Source organism: Myzus persicae, unplaced genomic scaffold, assembly GCF_001856785.1.
Source record: "Myzus persicae strain clone G006 unplaced genomic scaffold, MPER_G0061.0, whole genome shotgun sequence".
NCBI classification, from domain to species: domain Eukaryota; kingdom Metazoa; phylum Arthropoda; class Insecta; order Hemiptera; family Aphididae; genus Myzus; species Myzus persicae.
Window position 1 is genome coordinate 85,860 of NW_019101568.1, and position 17,695 is coordinate 103,554.

At 29.8% G+C, this 17,695-nt stretch overlaps 1 protein-coding gene across 1 annotated transcript in view; it reads right to left on the reverse strand.

Annotated features, from left to right (window-relative positions):
• LOC111029603 (neurotrimin-like) overlaps nt 1-17,695 on the reverse strand; it is a 146,287-nt gene that overhangs the window by 62,272 nt on the left and 66,320 nt on the right. Inside the window, exons 2-3 of the mRNA XM_022308665.1 lie at nt 1,077-1,174; nt 4-211 (exon numbers count right to left, since the gene is read on the reverse strand). Of these exons, the coding sequence (XP_022164357.1) occupies nt 4-211; nt 1,077-1,172 (304 nt within the window). The 5' untranslated portion in view covers nt 1,173-1,174. The remainder of the gene's footprint in view (nt 1-3; nt 212-1,076; nt 1,175-17,695) is intronic.

The following is a 17,695-nucleotide window of genomic DNA, read 5'->3' on the forward strand; positions in this document are numbered from 1 at the left end:
TACCAACTACTTGCAAGTAGCCCTGTTGACTCTTCATTGGGTCCGTGTTGATTTGGCACATGTACCATCCCCTGTCAGCTTCTCTAACTTCCCGGATATGAAGATGCCATATTCGATGATCGCTGTGCGTCACTGCGATCCGATGGTTCTTCGTGATCACGTGACTGTGAATAGTCAATATGGTCTGGGTGTCCACTCTCAGCCAAGCAACCTAAAAGTAAAATTAAATTACGATAGAAGTTTTCACCAGCATCAGTATTCGTAGAAGTATGTGTGACGTATTAATTTGTCGTATATTGTTTCAAAAGTAAAACACACTGCAGTTTTTTAATTTTAACATCATTCATGTTGACATCAAATGTCATACCTCTCACATAATATAATATAGTTTATGAACTCTAAGTTTTAAATGTAAATTGTGAACACGAAATGGGGTACGTGACTAGTAAATTACGGACACTTTTTATTTCGGGTTGTAGTAGGTACCGCACTTGTACCACCAACAAAAGTGGTTAAGAGTAATTGAAATATTGTAAGTTATTTTAAAAATAAAAATAAAATGTCGGTGAATAGTTTGTTGACATTTTTTTATGTCATTATTTTATTTTATTCCCTAAGATAAAAAGAATGTTTTCTACATTCAAATAATTGTTTTGTGTCGTTTTAATTTTTACATTCTTGAAAATAGAATATGAATTATTAGTTACTGCCTGTCAATTAATGTCTAAATAAAGTTGTATTATATAAAACAGTGAGCTTTTCATCATTATTTAAAATAGAACAACAATAATTTCACTACCCTATTGTTCATGATTATAACGACCCAGAAGGTATTACAAATATTATTAGTTTTGCACAAGCTCATTAACCGTACGTGATTTTAATCAATATGGTAGTTAGTTATATTTTCAGTTTTACAATTATTGTATCTCCATGTGAAGTGGCTGGATATTATGCCCATAAAAATCGTAAATCGTAATTAATTTGTTGACTTACCCAACATAAACATTTGATAATTAATATGTTTTTAATTTTATGAATTTATTTATAACTAAAATATCGAATAGATTTAATACCTTGTAAGTTGCTAATCCTTCGACGTTGCATATGAATACAGCTTCTCGACCAACTGGCACCGTCACATTATTCAAATCTTCACCAAATTTTGGCATTCCTAAAATATGATCAGTACATACAAATTATCTGAAATATACTGTATACTTTTGAACATGCTAGTAAATTATTAAGATTTTTAAATGCTTAAATTAATCGACTATGTGAATAATTTGGTAATATGTAATAATCATAATAATATATTGTGTCCTAATAATATTTAACATCTACCTATGATTTTATTTTTCTTATTATATAGATAAAGTAAGTATTTTGTGCTTTTTTAATTATACAACGAGGAAGATATACAGCTAACAAGTGACTAAACTCAATAAATAATTTACAGAATCGACCATGTTTATGGATCATAATATATAATTTATTGAAGTAAATTACTAAAGTACTTCAAGTAATGGTACATATTATTATGATTTAAAATTAGGTATAGTCGCTATAGATTGAAAAAAAAGGAACCAAGATATTATATCTCTTAAGAAATCTTAAGCATCTAAAGGTGTGCTTGATTGTTCAGCGATTTTAATAATTCAAAGTTCAAGATTTAAATGCTGGTATTAAAACTGTTCATATTTTTTTTTCATTCGTCAAAGAAAACTGTAGACTATTTAAAGATACCATCATCAATACCGAAGTCGTATACCTATCGTATAGTCATACATCTATAGAGATTGATATTCAATTTATGTGTTCAAGTTGATAAGTTCTAAGAATAATTTTCAGATGTTTCTCAGTGGCAGCATTTAAATAATGGCATTGGAAAATTGTATTTGTAATAAATTGAATAGGTCGTTTATATGACAGATACCTACGAATTATTTCATAACGTTTAAGAAATATTTTCAATGTTAAGTTTATTGTTATCAACGATATAGTTATATCTCTATGAACAATTTTAGCCTGTAAATATTGAAACTCAGATTTATTGACTGTATTCGAACGTAAAACTTTGGTGCAATTCAAACTTTTTTGAATCCGTCCACACCAGTAAATTTAAGAAACGTAAGTAAAAACGGTACTGATTACCTACGTGATCAATTGAATGCCGAATGATTGAAAATATAACAATACCCCTTAAAGTTACTACGTGCATAAACCATTCTACCGATAGCGCGATAATAATCTTAATTAATTAAAACTTAAAGCATTACTAAATGAACAAAAATAAACCGATATCGCTGATAAAAATAATCACCATGAATTCGTACATGAGATAATTACTTCCAAAAAATGCATAAACAATATTGAGTGATGATAAAAATGATGATATTATAATAATTATAACTTCGCGTAGTGTGTTTATATTTCCAAAATCAGATTAACTCGTCGATTATGGATAAATATTACTAGATTAGGTGAAAATAAAAACTTTACACATGCTCCCGTGTTATCTAAGGTAATAAACTATATAATATTACGCACGTTAGATTACTTTCGAGTAACATCAATTTAAAAAATATATAAATAATAGATTTCTTTGTCTAGTATAGGTATATAAATTAAAGTACGTTGAAACATCGTGCGCATACCTATTGTATAGTCATTTAAAATATGATCCAAGTCACAAACATAGACTCGATTAATGCATAACATATTAGAAACTTGATTTACTATTTTCATTAATTTACAGTTAATATTTTGCAAAATAAAAAAAATTAAACGTGTATTTGATATGATATCTGGCACAATTAAAATCATTATTTTTAGAACAAACACATTTGTTTTTACACAAAACCAATATATTCTGAGTCCGTATTTTCAATATTGTGATAACTTAGGATTTTGATCGAGTTTAGTGCGACAAGTCTGTTTTGAAACTTAAATGTTTCTTACTTTACCTTATTTCCCTAATTATAAAATCATTCCTTGAAAATAAATTCTTCACAGTACGCCATAAAAAAGTCCATCTCGAATCCAATTAAAACAAGAATTCCCAGTGGAAGTGACCTATCTTCTATACTTAACTATACATATATAATATTATATAGACCTTGGACATGCTTACGGACGAGAGCAACACTTTAGTAGCTACAATTACTGGCTATACAGAAAATCAAGATTAAAACGTTCACTGCTGCTGTCATTCATGTAGATATTTTAATTCATGAATCACTAAGCAGTTTCTATCACACTTAAATTAAATAATCACATGGCTCATAAACAGATAAATTATAATTTACTAAAGAAAAACCTGGCTGAGAATTTTCACACTGAGCCGTTATTAAAATCCAAAATTAGGCTTTAGTTGAACAACAATAACTCCGTAGTTATAAGAAACCTTCGACGAAACACTCACATACAGCACTAGACAAAAGATTAATATTTGATATCATCAAACAAAACTAAAATAGAATCAATTTAAGTTTCAACTTCTATAATGCTAAAGTTGTCTTAATATTAAAAATTATTTTTGCAAACAAAAATCCCGCTTATGTATAAATCTCTAAGCATGTATAATTGTACAAAATTTGAATAGAGGGGGGGAAGACCATCCAAACTATTGAATATAATACATAACTGTGCAAACATTCAAGCAACTATGTCAAAGCGTATTACCGATGGTACATCGTAGTATGTACATTGTACCTATAACCTTTTAACATGAAATATGTTAACGTCCTTCACTTCGTAAGACTAACTGCCAGTGAACTAGAAATTCTCTATCATAAGAAACCCCACACCAAACTAATCAGCATTCCCAATATCCTACAGTATACGTAAGTAAGTATCGTATTCTATTAATTAAAAATTCATAATATATATATATATATATATATATATTATCGTATACTGCAGTTTCTGAAACTATGTTGATGAAAAATGTGGAAGTATATAAATCAATAAGTTCTAATGATACTGCGAATGATGAACCTTATATATGTGACTATAACCAGTGGAAGTTATTTATATTTATTAGTTAGTGATCATAGTTAGTTACCAAATTAATGTCGATATTTAAATAGATTAAAATATATTATTGCAAACACAAACGAAAAATCGTTGAAGAATTTTCAAAGGCTTGGTCGTTTTATATAGGTATTCAGTCTTTGGGTCCTTTTTGCATCCAAATTGGTTTTCGATCGACTGTGTTCAATTTCTTCAGTTTTTTTTTATGACTTTACAGCTTGAACGAATGGTTTTCCTTCAATTTTCCCGATGAACAAGTCGTTATTATTATTGTTTTGTTTTCACGTCCAACGCTCTTCGCACCAAAATCTCGAGCACAGGCACAATTTGCATGCTTCTTGGTTTCTTCTTTTATGTTTACGATTAAAAAGAACTTTTTACGCTTTAAAACAACGCACGAATTGAATTGAAATGAATAATTATTTAGTTGAGAATTAATTGTAAAATCAAAAATGATTTCGATCGATCATTAAATGAAGATATATTTAGTAAAGAGTGTTATGTAAATAATTATTGTCTGAGAGCACAAAGCATCATCTCGTGCACCTATATTTTTCTGCGGGTATATATACGTGTAAAATTACTGTTCACCGTTAAGTCGTTATGATTCGCAATTGTTTATTTTATTCGTACATTCTGTTATATTATATAAAACAACATTTTGATTTGTTAAAAATAAACTCATCGCGCAGTTTTATTATTGTTATATGTGTGTTTATTACTTTATTTAGAAAGTCCATAATCATATAGTATTTATGTAATTACAAAAATTACAGGAAAAAAGGTTAACTTTGAAACAAAAAATCATAAATTGTGTTGTAGATGTTTGTATATAGTAAATGTAATCATTTAATTGATAATGACATGTATATAAAATAAATAAATTGTAATTGAATCAATATAATATAGTGTTCCAAAAATTTAAATAAATGTTCAAAATTGTTACGATATACTAAGTAAAACTGTGGTTTCTTAAAATATATTGGACACACACAATCAACACTTCGAAAGTTTTTCACAAATATTCAAACGTTAATTTTTTTATAGAACATATATACCCCCCTCCACAGGTAAATTACTGAGTATGCCAGTACGATATCATTATAATATACTGAAAAAATCGAATGGTTTTTTATATCTAAATAATCATATAAATAAATCTATAGGTAGATATTATACTATATACTAGATGATATATTATGTCACATAGCATAAATGTGTTAAACAAATAGAGCCGTAATTTAAACTTAAATGGAACAATAATTATAAATAATTGAATTGCATTGTGACAAGGATGGTTTCAAAAATAGAACAAACATAATTAGAAAATTGGATTTCACACAGCACACCAAAATAATAAAATAATATATAACGCTGTTGAATTTTTCCATCAATACATTCGTACTATGTATTCACTATAAAAACATCTCAATCGACCTACATCCAAACAATCAATCACAGACATTTTCAATTCCCAGAAATCAATTATTTTCCGTTTTTTCAATGTCTAGTTGTACTATATACCTACCTACGATTAATACAATTGTGTTCGAGTCGTAACTCATGAGTCATGTGTACCATTTTTAAACTAAAAACAAACTTGTTAAACAAACTCAAAGATATTTTAAGAACAATTGTAAACTAAGGACCTTTACATATAACTATTATAACTTTTTTCTGGAGGAAAAATGTGAACTTTTTTTATACAGCTTGCAGTAAATTGCTTTGAAATTTCATAGGTCAAGTTCATTTGTTGAATTTTAATTGACCTAGTTTGAAAATTTTAGCAAAAACTATAATTATCTATTTTTTAGTTATCTAAAATCATTTGGTTTATGGTCACGTATAATATATCAGATTGTATTTTATGAAAACAAAATAATTATTCCTGTCGGAAAATATTTTTTCAACAATTTAATTTTAAACGAATTCATAAAATATTTTATTGCTGTTTTAATTTGTGCAAGGAAACTGAAACACAGTAGGTATAGTGTGATGAGTTATTATTGTTTGTCTACGCCATAATCGTACCCAGAGCGTTGGGAATTCAGTTTCTTCGTGTGCTTTTATTATTTTCTTTTTCCAGGTCCAAATAAAGACAACGTTGTTAAGGCGGAAACAAAACTGTATACAATGTAAAATATCAATGAAAAAAAATACAGCTAATTTTGAGGCTCGTATTTATATTTTTCGGAAATTTTCACTCGCGATCTTTCCCCTCTTTTCACCTCCGGCCATACTATTACACCCACGTTTCCGTTATATACGACTCTCTCCGCGCATATAATTCAATCTCGAGGCACTGGATTTGAAATTCGTATAGTCATTATTATAAGTACGTGCTTGTTATTTTCTAGGAGCTTGCGTAAATCTACCTACATCGAGACAACGGGAAATGGGTAACGTTGATTTCCGATTTGCCCTTTGAATAAATGCACCTCGAGGATTACCTGGTGAGTAAATCCCGTATACCTACGCCAAGTAGAGGGTTATCTATTTAATATATATTATGAGATTAAAATGAAATTAATTTTTTCAACTCAACTCGCATTTCATCACATTTTCAAGTTTTTAAATTCAATTTAACGCTGATTTGATGATTTTATTTCTAAACAATTATAAAAATAAAAAAACAATCCAAAGATACACAACCAATGGGAGAGCGGGACCCTGTCATCACTCCTGCAGTCCTGCCACAAATGCGCAACTCTCGTCACCTGCAGCACATAATTGCGGAACGGACCGACTCACACGAACAGTAAATTATTATTTTAGGCGGTCGCTCACAAATTTCGCATCACACACTGACACACGACCGTGCTCAATGATCATTTGTGTGGGTGGGTGTGTGTGTGTGTGTGTGTGTGTACACCACACATATAGTATCTACAGGCAACATTACATTATTATACAATTATGTCATTCCGATCGACAGATTTGTCATTTGACGAGTTGTCTGACACTTTGCTCTGACATTGTCGGTATAGGTATATATATATATAGTGAGTAGCTTTCGCAAATATTCTGGACACGTTGCGCACCGCAGTGATTATTATTATCACATAATACGAGCATTCACAATAGCAGTAATGATAATACCTAATATATACTAATAACGCGATAGCGATGGCGCATACCAACCACGGTGTTGTGGACTGAGAGCCGATGGTCGGGTCAAATATTTCGTGTGGTGGATTAAATTGTATAATATACCTGATATTATAATATATAATGACTGTGTGGGAAAATTTACGTTTGCCACACGACGACAGTAAACATGACGACACGTTAAAAGAAATCGACTATACGGAAGTTAAATGGAATCACCCTGTATAATAATAATAATAATAATAATAATAATAATAATAATAATACGGTCTATCTGACTTTAGCGGACACACGATACCTATATCAATTTAAACGAGCAGTAGGTAATTACGCGTGATCGTGCGTGAGTGGCAGCTGGGTCATAACTCATAGCAATATTATTATATCACCCCGTTTTTATTTATTTATTTTACGTTTTTATTTTCTGTGTATTATAATTAATAATATGGTAATAATAAAGTCCAATAACACGGGCAATAACATTTTATGAATATTTGTCGAAATTGTTTTTAATTAAATTGTATTTTTGACATTTTTTTTATTAAATCGTATGTTTTGACTAACATGTTATTATGTTGCGCAGTAAAAATCAAAACCACAAACACTCCGGCTGCACTCCACAATATTATAAATAGGTGCTATCTTCTGAATTTTAAATGTTTATTAAAAAAACAATAACTATATTTCGTTTAGTATTCGATATTTAATATTTGGCAACCAAAATGTTTGTAAAAGTATTCTACTGTAGATTACGAAATTCGAAATATAACTTACCATTTGGAAAACAATGATAGTGGTTTCAACAACAAATAAAGAAGGGAAATATAAAACTCTAAGTTACATACTATAATAACTTAAATATTCAAGATCAACAATTTCTAAAACTGTATATACTTTTATTTTTGAATAATAAGTGTTCACTGGTAGCTATGTTATATAAACGAAAATATATTATTTTACATATTTTGTCAAAAAGAAAAATAATTTCATGTTTGAAGCAATAATAAAAACAAACGAAATTCATAAAAAATCTTAAAAAATAAACACTTACTCAGTCATGCAGCCAGTATCGGGATGAGGGTTAGTTACACGCCCGCGATATCCTAATGTTAGTGTTCATATTTACGTTAATATAAATTACACTGTTGTAAGTCTAACTAGGTGACTGGACTTCCCATTAAGTGTTCTTTTTTGCTCATTTCTATTTGTGCTTAGTAGAGACACATAAAAAATTGTTCTTATTTTTTTAAAAAACAATCTTACTCATTATTTTAAATCTTTGTAAGATTTTATCTTCTGCAATTATTAACAAAGTGTAGCTTACGATATGTATGATTTATCGTAACTAAATGTTCGAAGCTTGTCTAAACGTTAGTTGTATTCACGACCCCTCAAAAGGGTGACTAACTACTGACGGGTTAACTTAATCTACCAGTTGCCAATAATATTTCATTCGTTCTTGTGTATAATTTCATGTTATATACTTTTCAGAACGGTAATATTTTTGATATTTTTTAAATTTAAAATGCTTAGATTACATGTTTTTTTAATACATTTAAAAAATATACATCATACTATTTAGTACCTGTATACTGCATAGTGAGACTTAACTGATAAGAACAGTTATTTGCGGTATTGTCATTCTTAGATCCATCTCTGTAATTAATACCAAAGACAAGCTCTACTTCCATACGATATAGAGGTCTGTGAATATGACACTGCAACGGTCTGGTCACTCTGGACTTAGTAAAATAGGGCTGATTAATTATGTGAAGCCTAATACGTCTCGAACATATTATTTTATAATATATTTACTATTCGATTTACACCAAGTAAGCATATTATAAAATCCGTCATGACCATTATTTTAATTAACTATAATAATTATGCGATGGACAATAGTGTCAATATTAATTGGTATATAACACAAACGAGTTAGGTCGTAAGTGAGTAGGTAATTGGACTTTAGAGTGAAAATGTGTGACTCGGTGTAAAATCATTTTGCACCACTGCTCTAAACAACACTAAAAACTATAAGCTCGAAAAGTCTGCAGAGTAGTTGTAATGACTATATACATTATATTTTGTAAAACAATAGTCAATTTTAAACGAAATTAATTTGGTCGCATTTAATAAAATCATGGCACTTTTGAATTCAAAGCTTATAATAATATGTTCGTGAGAATAATACATTTTTCATAATTATTATACAACTTTTTTACTTTACTCCAGTCTTATATACATAGAGGCTTACGAGTGAGTATGAAATTAAAAACATACAAAAGGTTATATTTACCCTAGACAATTAAAATTCAAAGTTCTTCAAGAATTTAACCATATTTTTATATAATATATGTATGGCAAATTTAGGGGTCTAATATTTTCAGTTTGAATGAACCAATACATTGTATTTCAAATTATAAATCAACTTTAAAATGTTTTCTTTAAGTTAATGTTTATTATTAAGGTTAATAATAAAACCCTGTGCCCTATATTATTTTAAAAAAATATGATTAAAAAAACTTTATTGGTTTATTGTGCACTAGAGCACTTAAATTATTTGCAGTAGGTACGCAGTATAAATTTCAATATTAAATATAGTACCAACAAACTAATAACATTACAAATTACTATACCCGTAAAATATTTCTAAACCATAATTAGTACGAGAACTGAGAAACACAATCTGATCTGGATCCTAAATAAAAATAATATACACATCACACTGCGGAACCTTTGAGAAAATACAGTTCCAAATTTCCAACCAAAAAAATCATCTCATTTCTTAAAAGAACCGATATATACAGAAATAATATATTTAATATAAATAGTTATACGAATTTTTTTTCTATTGTATAACAGAGTTGATTTAAAACATTATTTAATATTTGAATTCACTTTATGTTCTTGTAAAATAGCTGATGAATGAAAAGCTAATGATCCATGCTATTGAAACTTAAGATTAATAAAAAATAAATACCTAACATAATATACAAAAATTAAAATATGAACATTTATTTAAAACATTCAATTTATCAATAATAAATAGTATATATTTTAATGACGATCCTTCTTTTTTTAAAACTGTAGTTTCATAATTTTTATGGTTTCTTGGGCTTTGACGATTCACGTAGTTTTTATGTAAAATATGAAAATTTAAATGTGGTTATTATCGTAAAACCAACATTTTGTGTCTTTTATATTCCATTATTTTTTCAATTGTTTCAAACGAAATACAATTTCAGTGCGGTGACTGATGAAGAAATTATAATTTTATAGAAATAAAATAAAAATAAATATTTTCTCTGACAGTTATTTGTATTATTAATATTCTAACAAATTCGGCGCGGTAATTATACGGGTTTTATTCGGGTTTTGTGCATGCAATGTTACTTATTAGTAATGTTATTTTGTTTTGAAAGCAAAGATCTCAAAAACAAAGAAAAGAAATACTACCAAAAGTACGAAACTACGAACAGAAGTACCTGCATCGCTTAATAAAGCAATCTACGTCAACATTGAAAAAAAAAAAGTACAAAATCTGAAAGTAAATTAGAATAAATACACAAAAATTTACTATTTTAAAATTTAACTCTGCCTCTTTTCCGCGGAATTTACGTTACTAAATTCAAATAAATTGGTTCGGAAACCACTGAAGGTGCAGCTCTCTCATTCGCACATCGCTGTGGTCGTCTATTGTGCCACTTCCCTGCCTCGACCTTGCTCGGTGAGGTGGCAGGATGAACCACCACGACCTCTCCACCCATGACCCACTATAACCACACACAATCCAACCATGAAGTCGTAGGGGAAATAATAACGCAACAATTCCTGGATGCATAATATAATATACAATGTATACACAACTGTGCCGCTCTAGCTCCTTCTTCCGTCTCCGACCCATGTACGTATGCAGGGTGTTATCGCGTGTAAAACGCTAACGCGGACGGTGTGAAATGTGTCGGGGCAATAATACGAAAACTGACCGTGTAATATATATATACGCGACGTTTATATTATTATACACAGTACGCTGCGATAATGGGTCAAAGGTCCAGGCGCGAATAAATCGCGGGTTGTCGTCTTGGGGGTGGTGGTGGGGCGGGAGGGTGCGTGGGCTGAGCCATAACGGGCGACGAGAGTTGTAGGGAAGTCTCCTCGAGACACACGCACGACCGTCTTCGTAACAATATTATGTACCTGCCTGCTACGTATACGAGATGGCGGCGGCGGCGCATTAAAAGCTCGTTAATTTATTACATAGACGATAGACAAGACAAGTGTTGGCACTCGGTGCATTTAATATTAGTACCTGCAGTGGTATAATTATTATGTATAACGCGCACTGCCCGCACCACTCTCATCCACGCCGAAGTGCGAGTTGCATCCCCCCGATGTATATTGACTGAGAGTGCAAACGTCTCGTATGTACTCTGCACGACGATAATAATAATATTTAACGTCAATGCTGGTCTGCGTTTGATCTAGTGAGCATAAGTATATACGTAAGTAACTCGCGTATATTATATGTACATGCATGTGTATATAACACTATATATGGACGTCATCACAAGCCCATTGTTATTTCCGCTATCCCGTCAAAAGTTACGGTACGCGAGCCGAATATCAATATTATATTATAATATACGCGACGAATATATTTTGCGATGTGTCCGTGTGCATCTATCAACGTGTCTGTTTATATATAGATTTGATGTCTACACCCGAAACCGCAATCGTGTACACGTATACGTCATGTCACTACGGTTTTATTGTCCGCCACATTAGTCGAAAAACGCAGAAAAGTTTATTTTCCATGATATGCGTGTATCGTGGTCGGGCAACGACCGGTTAGATATAAGATGTCTGGGGAGAATCGTGGGATCCTGTAGATATAAGAACCGTAGCCCGGGGGGGACACAACCGTTACATGGGTTTATTTTATTTTCCTTCTTTTTTTTTTTTATGAACTTTAAGTAGGTACCTCAGTATATCCGCTAACTGATATTACAACATATCTAATCATATTTTATAAGTTTATCAATTGCAAGTACTTGTATTTATAAAGTATGACGATTTTATCTGTCTGCCGGTAATCCGGATGTCAGCGATAAAATGTTCTGAAACTTTTGTCTTTTAAATTATCATTAACTCCTTATTTAGGTTAACTGATTAATTAAACAAAAAGATGACTGTATCTAGAGTCGAAACGTAATGTTGTATACCAATAATGTCTACATTATTATTTGACACGCCATATTCGATTATTCACATTTCAGACATTTCACACACTCTTTTATAAGGACCAATTGGTAATTTCATTTTATAATCGACACAGTATTATTTTTAAATAAACAACCACAATTAACTAGCTATATATAAAATATCGTGTAATATTCATGAATTTTGACTAGGAATGGGTAGGTATTAAAAAAAAAAAACTTGTAACGTATTGTGTAATACATGCAATTTATTCTACATTATTAATGAACTTATTGAGCTAAATTACATATAATAGGCACGTTCCGAGAAAGCATACTCAAGTATTTTTATAAAGAATTGTTCAGAATTTTAAAGCATAAAACATTTCGTGAAAAACGAATAGGTAGGTAACTTGAAAAAATCTTGACTTTTTATAATTAAAAGAATATATATATATTATATTAATTACAGTAATTAACACTCCTTATTTGCTCGAGTTAACAATTACAAGTTTTACCAAAACTCTAAAATCGTAAAATGCAAATGAATGCCGATCAAAAAAAAAATAATGTTGAACAATTATAAATTTTATACCTAGTTAATAATTTTACTTTTATTATATTATGTTCACTTTTACAGTATGAGTCTAGCTTACTAGCTAGTTTACGCAGAGTAACTATAGTATTTAAAAATTCTTTCATAACATTTTTGCTAAAGTTCTTGGTAAATCGGATAACGTTCCTCAAAAAGATTTACAGAATTTAAACAGGAAAGTGTATTACAGTAAGCTGTAGTTGTATGACCTAACGTCGTTTTGAAAATTTCAAACAGTGGTATTTCTTTGAAAAACATGGTACAAATGTACAATCTCATTATTTTGTTTTCATTTCGAGATGACATGGTTTGAATAATTATCAGTAAGTTAAGGGTCGGTGTGTTCAGTGTTCAGTGGAAACTATTTTATTGTTTCTCGGAAAAATTTACATAAAATGTATATTGTATATACTTACTACTCAAAATAAATTGTAACTTATAGAAAACCATATATATATATATATTATGTAAACATAAGTTTCCACTCTAAGACTATTGTTTATTCAAACAGGATATTTTATAAAAATCTGAGTGATCATCACAGAACTAGTAAGAAACATCGTAAAAATGTGCATAATGTAAGTAATATGTTAAACATATTGTTTAGTCACATTTTATCAATTTAAACATTCATGATTATATGTCCTTGTATGTGTCAACTATAATATAATATACAATACGCCTGATGTTTTTTTAAAGATGTTTTCATTTAATTATTTAATAGAAGTTCTGTTAGATTGTGTTGATACTTTGGGCTTTGGTGGTCTTATTATATAAGATAATTAATGAGATTTTTTAATTTTTCGAATAATTACCTACCTTGCCTTCGTGATGATATACTACCTACTACGAAGGTGATATAGAATTTTATAATAACGTCTATGATTTATATTCGTTTATTGGCGTAATAATATAAATAAAGTACCTAATCTGGAACTATGAAAATTAAAAAAGTTACACAAATACAAAACACTTGAGTTACGTTTTCAGCTTTATAACTTCAAGACTAAAGTTTTTAATTGTACAACATTTATTAAGTCATAACATTATATTAAAATGTGACTGCACACTAACAAAGAATATCTCTATCATTGAATATCATCTGTCCACCGTATAGTCGACCTACTGTACTTGTATAAGTGCTTGTAAAGCATGGAGTACTCATTCCAGAAGAAAGTTTTAACAAACTCCCGCTACCGCTCTAAGACGAGTGTTACTGAAAAGAGCTGAAAAGTATATATTTATAGCAGGTGACCTAGTTCTTGACCAGGATCGGTCAAACGATTGAAGCAATATTAATATGATTGATGATAAAGACGATTTTGATAATTAAAATTCGTCAGTGGACAACACTCTCACTACCTACATAATATTATATAATATTAATTCAAGTATCAGAAGTTATGACAATTGCATAACTTAATATTTTTTTTAGTGAGGCATAGATTAATAAGCAATTACGTTTTTAAGTACAACAAAGTAAATATAACAATTATTGTTTCATATTTTAAGAAATTTTAAATTTTCATGTACCTCTGTTTAACGTTTTTTTCTTCTATTTACCGGTGTAATTTGTGGATAAATTGTTAAAGATTAAATGATTTAAACTACCATGACTGATTAAACTAAATTAGTTGAACAAACCAACTTAACCAATCAACAACAAATATCATTTTTGGTTTATGTCCAACTTTATTTGAATAATTTATAATACATGAGTTGACTTGCACCTAAACTTATTTGTTTTGTTTGTAACAGTTTTAATGCAGAACATCTTTTCTAATTATTCAAATCCATTTTTTCTTTGTTATTTAAATAAAACGCTTATGAAATATGTATTAAAAATAAATTTTAGTGCATATAATAATTCAATTATTATTTAATTATAACATTTTAAAATGTCAATATTAAAATGCATATTTTAACATTTTTACTGTTAAAACTCTTTGAATATTATTATTTGTATGAAGCCTTCAATAATTACTAGGTCATTATAAACTACATTTCATTACATCTTATTTGGACATTCTTGAATATTTTTTAAAGTAACTAAGTGTAACTATATATGTTAAATACATATTGATGTTAGTTAATAAGCAGGTTAGGTTAGGGGTAGGTCATACTTTACATTAGGCTGTGTTCAATCAGCTAGTACCTACCAAGCAGATCTGTTAAAATTTTTTTTTTTCATTTGAGAAACAGTTTTTGAGCTCGTGTGGATAAGTCTACATAATATGCACTTCGTCTCGTTATTCGTATATAGTTCCTGTTTTTAATCGATTGCGTTTTTTTGTTTTATTCATAATTTATATACATAATTTCATAATAAGTACCCTGTCTACGTTTATTATTGTGCACGGTGACAAGACCTTTTAGCAGCCGCAACGTTCCCGAGTCGGAGGGGCTGCGATCAAATTTGGCGTTTGCGATTAATTACGACCAGCGGACGCGTGTCGCACAAAACGGCGACAGCGGTGACTGACACTGCCGTCACGCCGCTGGAAAACATTTCGCGCGAGTGTATAATTGTACCAGTCGTCGGGTTGCCGCTCAGGGGATTCACGAAATTAATTAGCTGAAGCGTGTAACACCCTCTACAAAGCGTTCAACACGTATTTATATTATATAAGTGCGCGCGTGCGTGTGTGCGTGTGTGTGTGTGTGTGTGTGTGTGTGTGTGTGTGAGCATGTGTGTATAATATGAAACGCTTATGTAAGCGCTTGGATGCGCTCGTGCATTGCTAAATCAACAGTCGTAATAATTATGGACTGTTGATTATTTATAACGAGCCTCTTCTAAAATATACAACGTGTTTAGTTTCGTTAAGATAACTAATACAATTAGACGTCATAATTCTGCGTTATTGTTATTGAGGAATGATAGTTGTTGGCGTCTACATCCAAAATACATGGACGACCAAAGTTCAAATCTTCAGAATATAATGCAATGTCTCAAAGTGTTCTTAGCGTATTGATCGAATCGTTATTGTGAGAGAGACCAACGCGATCGTCTATCAAAATCTGGAACTAATTTTAACTAGTAGAATATCAATAATTGTAGTATTGAAGGTGGGCCCAATGCATAATTATCATTAATGAACTGTAAAAAGTTAACCGGTTTGTATATGTACTTGTGTACTATACATCAATACAAAATCATAACGAAATTGACAAAAGACCAATCATTTGAATATGATATGTTATATATACCACAATAAGAAAATAATATATACAAAGATTCTTCAAAAAGAATATTACAAGTGTGTACTAATTTATTCAAAAAATCATACAACAAACGAAGTGCTTCCAGGTATAGAGCACAATTTAATTTAATTTTAACTTATTTATTCATTCAAGTAGGTACATTTTTTTAAAACTAGACCTTTTGTCAATATGTACATATGAATATTATTATTTTTTAATATTTTAAACGTAAGATATTTTCTATACATGCCCTGAATTGGTTATTCTCATAATTTATTGCAGAGTGATATTATAAATAAATTTCATAATATTTTCATTTTTCTAAATAATTAAATTAAATGCATTTTTTGTACTCCGAATTGTCATTTGTTGAAATGTAGTGGCATTAAAATTAAGAGCGACAAAATGTCGCATACGTTCAATTGTAGTTTATCCAATTGACTGCGTTCGTTTGACGCGTTTCGAAACGACGGTACACCTATAAGGTATAATATTATTATCATTGTGATTAATGGGTTGGAATCAAGGGTGTGTACAAGAGCTGATGTGGGGGTCATATCCCTTCCCATGGTCTTTTTTAACATTTAAAAAAAATATATTTCATGAAATATTGCTTTTTAAAGCTTAAAAATATAATATTATTGTTGTGTATTTTCATAAAAACTGCATTAATTTCATTATTAGACATGCTGAGCGGTAATATACGAGTTTGGTGTAGGTAGAGTAGTACCGCTATAATAATACTCTATTACAGTAAATTATTTAGTGAATAATTATTTTGAACATGTTGACATACTTAGTTGAAAACTTGAATGAGTAGTTTCTTAGTTGTTAAAATATTTGTCATAAGAATAATAACGCTTAAAAATAGTTTTATAAAAATATAAAATGGACATAAAATCGTATCTAGTATTTACTATATTTGGGCCACTTTTACAAACTATTGATACTGTTAGATTTATATTAATAACTAAAATTATCAAATCACTATAGCTTCCATGTTGTATAAACCCATTATGGACCTTTTATACTTATATCACAAATTTAAATAACTCAAAAACAACTCTTTCGAATTTTGATATTTAGATACTCAAAAATATTCAGAAATGTATTGTTTAAATCAAAAGCAGTGTTCTCATTTGAAAAAAAAGAAGTTTGTATATCCACTGAGGCACGTCTTAAGTATTACAAGAAATCCTAACAATTTGAAAATACTCTTAAAGTATCTATATTTAAAAAATCAAAAAAAATCAGATTTTGAATTACAGCATTATTGGAGAAAAAAGAGGTGGAGGATGCTGAGTGAACTATCCTGTATAAAAATATCATGTAAATAATATGTATGAGTACATAAACATAACACACTTTTTATATTTAATCTAAACCCACTTTGCAATGCCTTTTAGTTTGATTTTAGTAAACATGTTCTATCTCGTAACATTTCATTTTCCGTTGCTGTCATGTACAAAATTCCCACGGTGATAGTAAAATATTTGCAACCCTGGTGGCCAATATCTTGATTGTTCATAACTGTAGTTGTATTAATATGTGC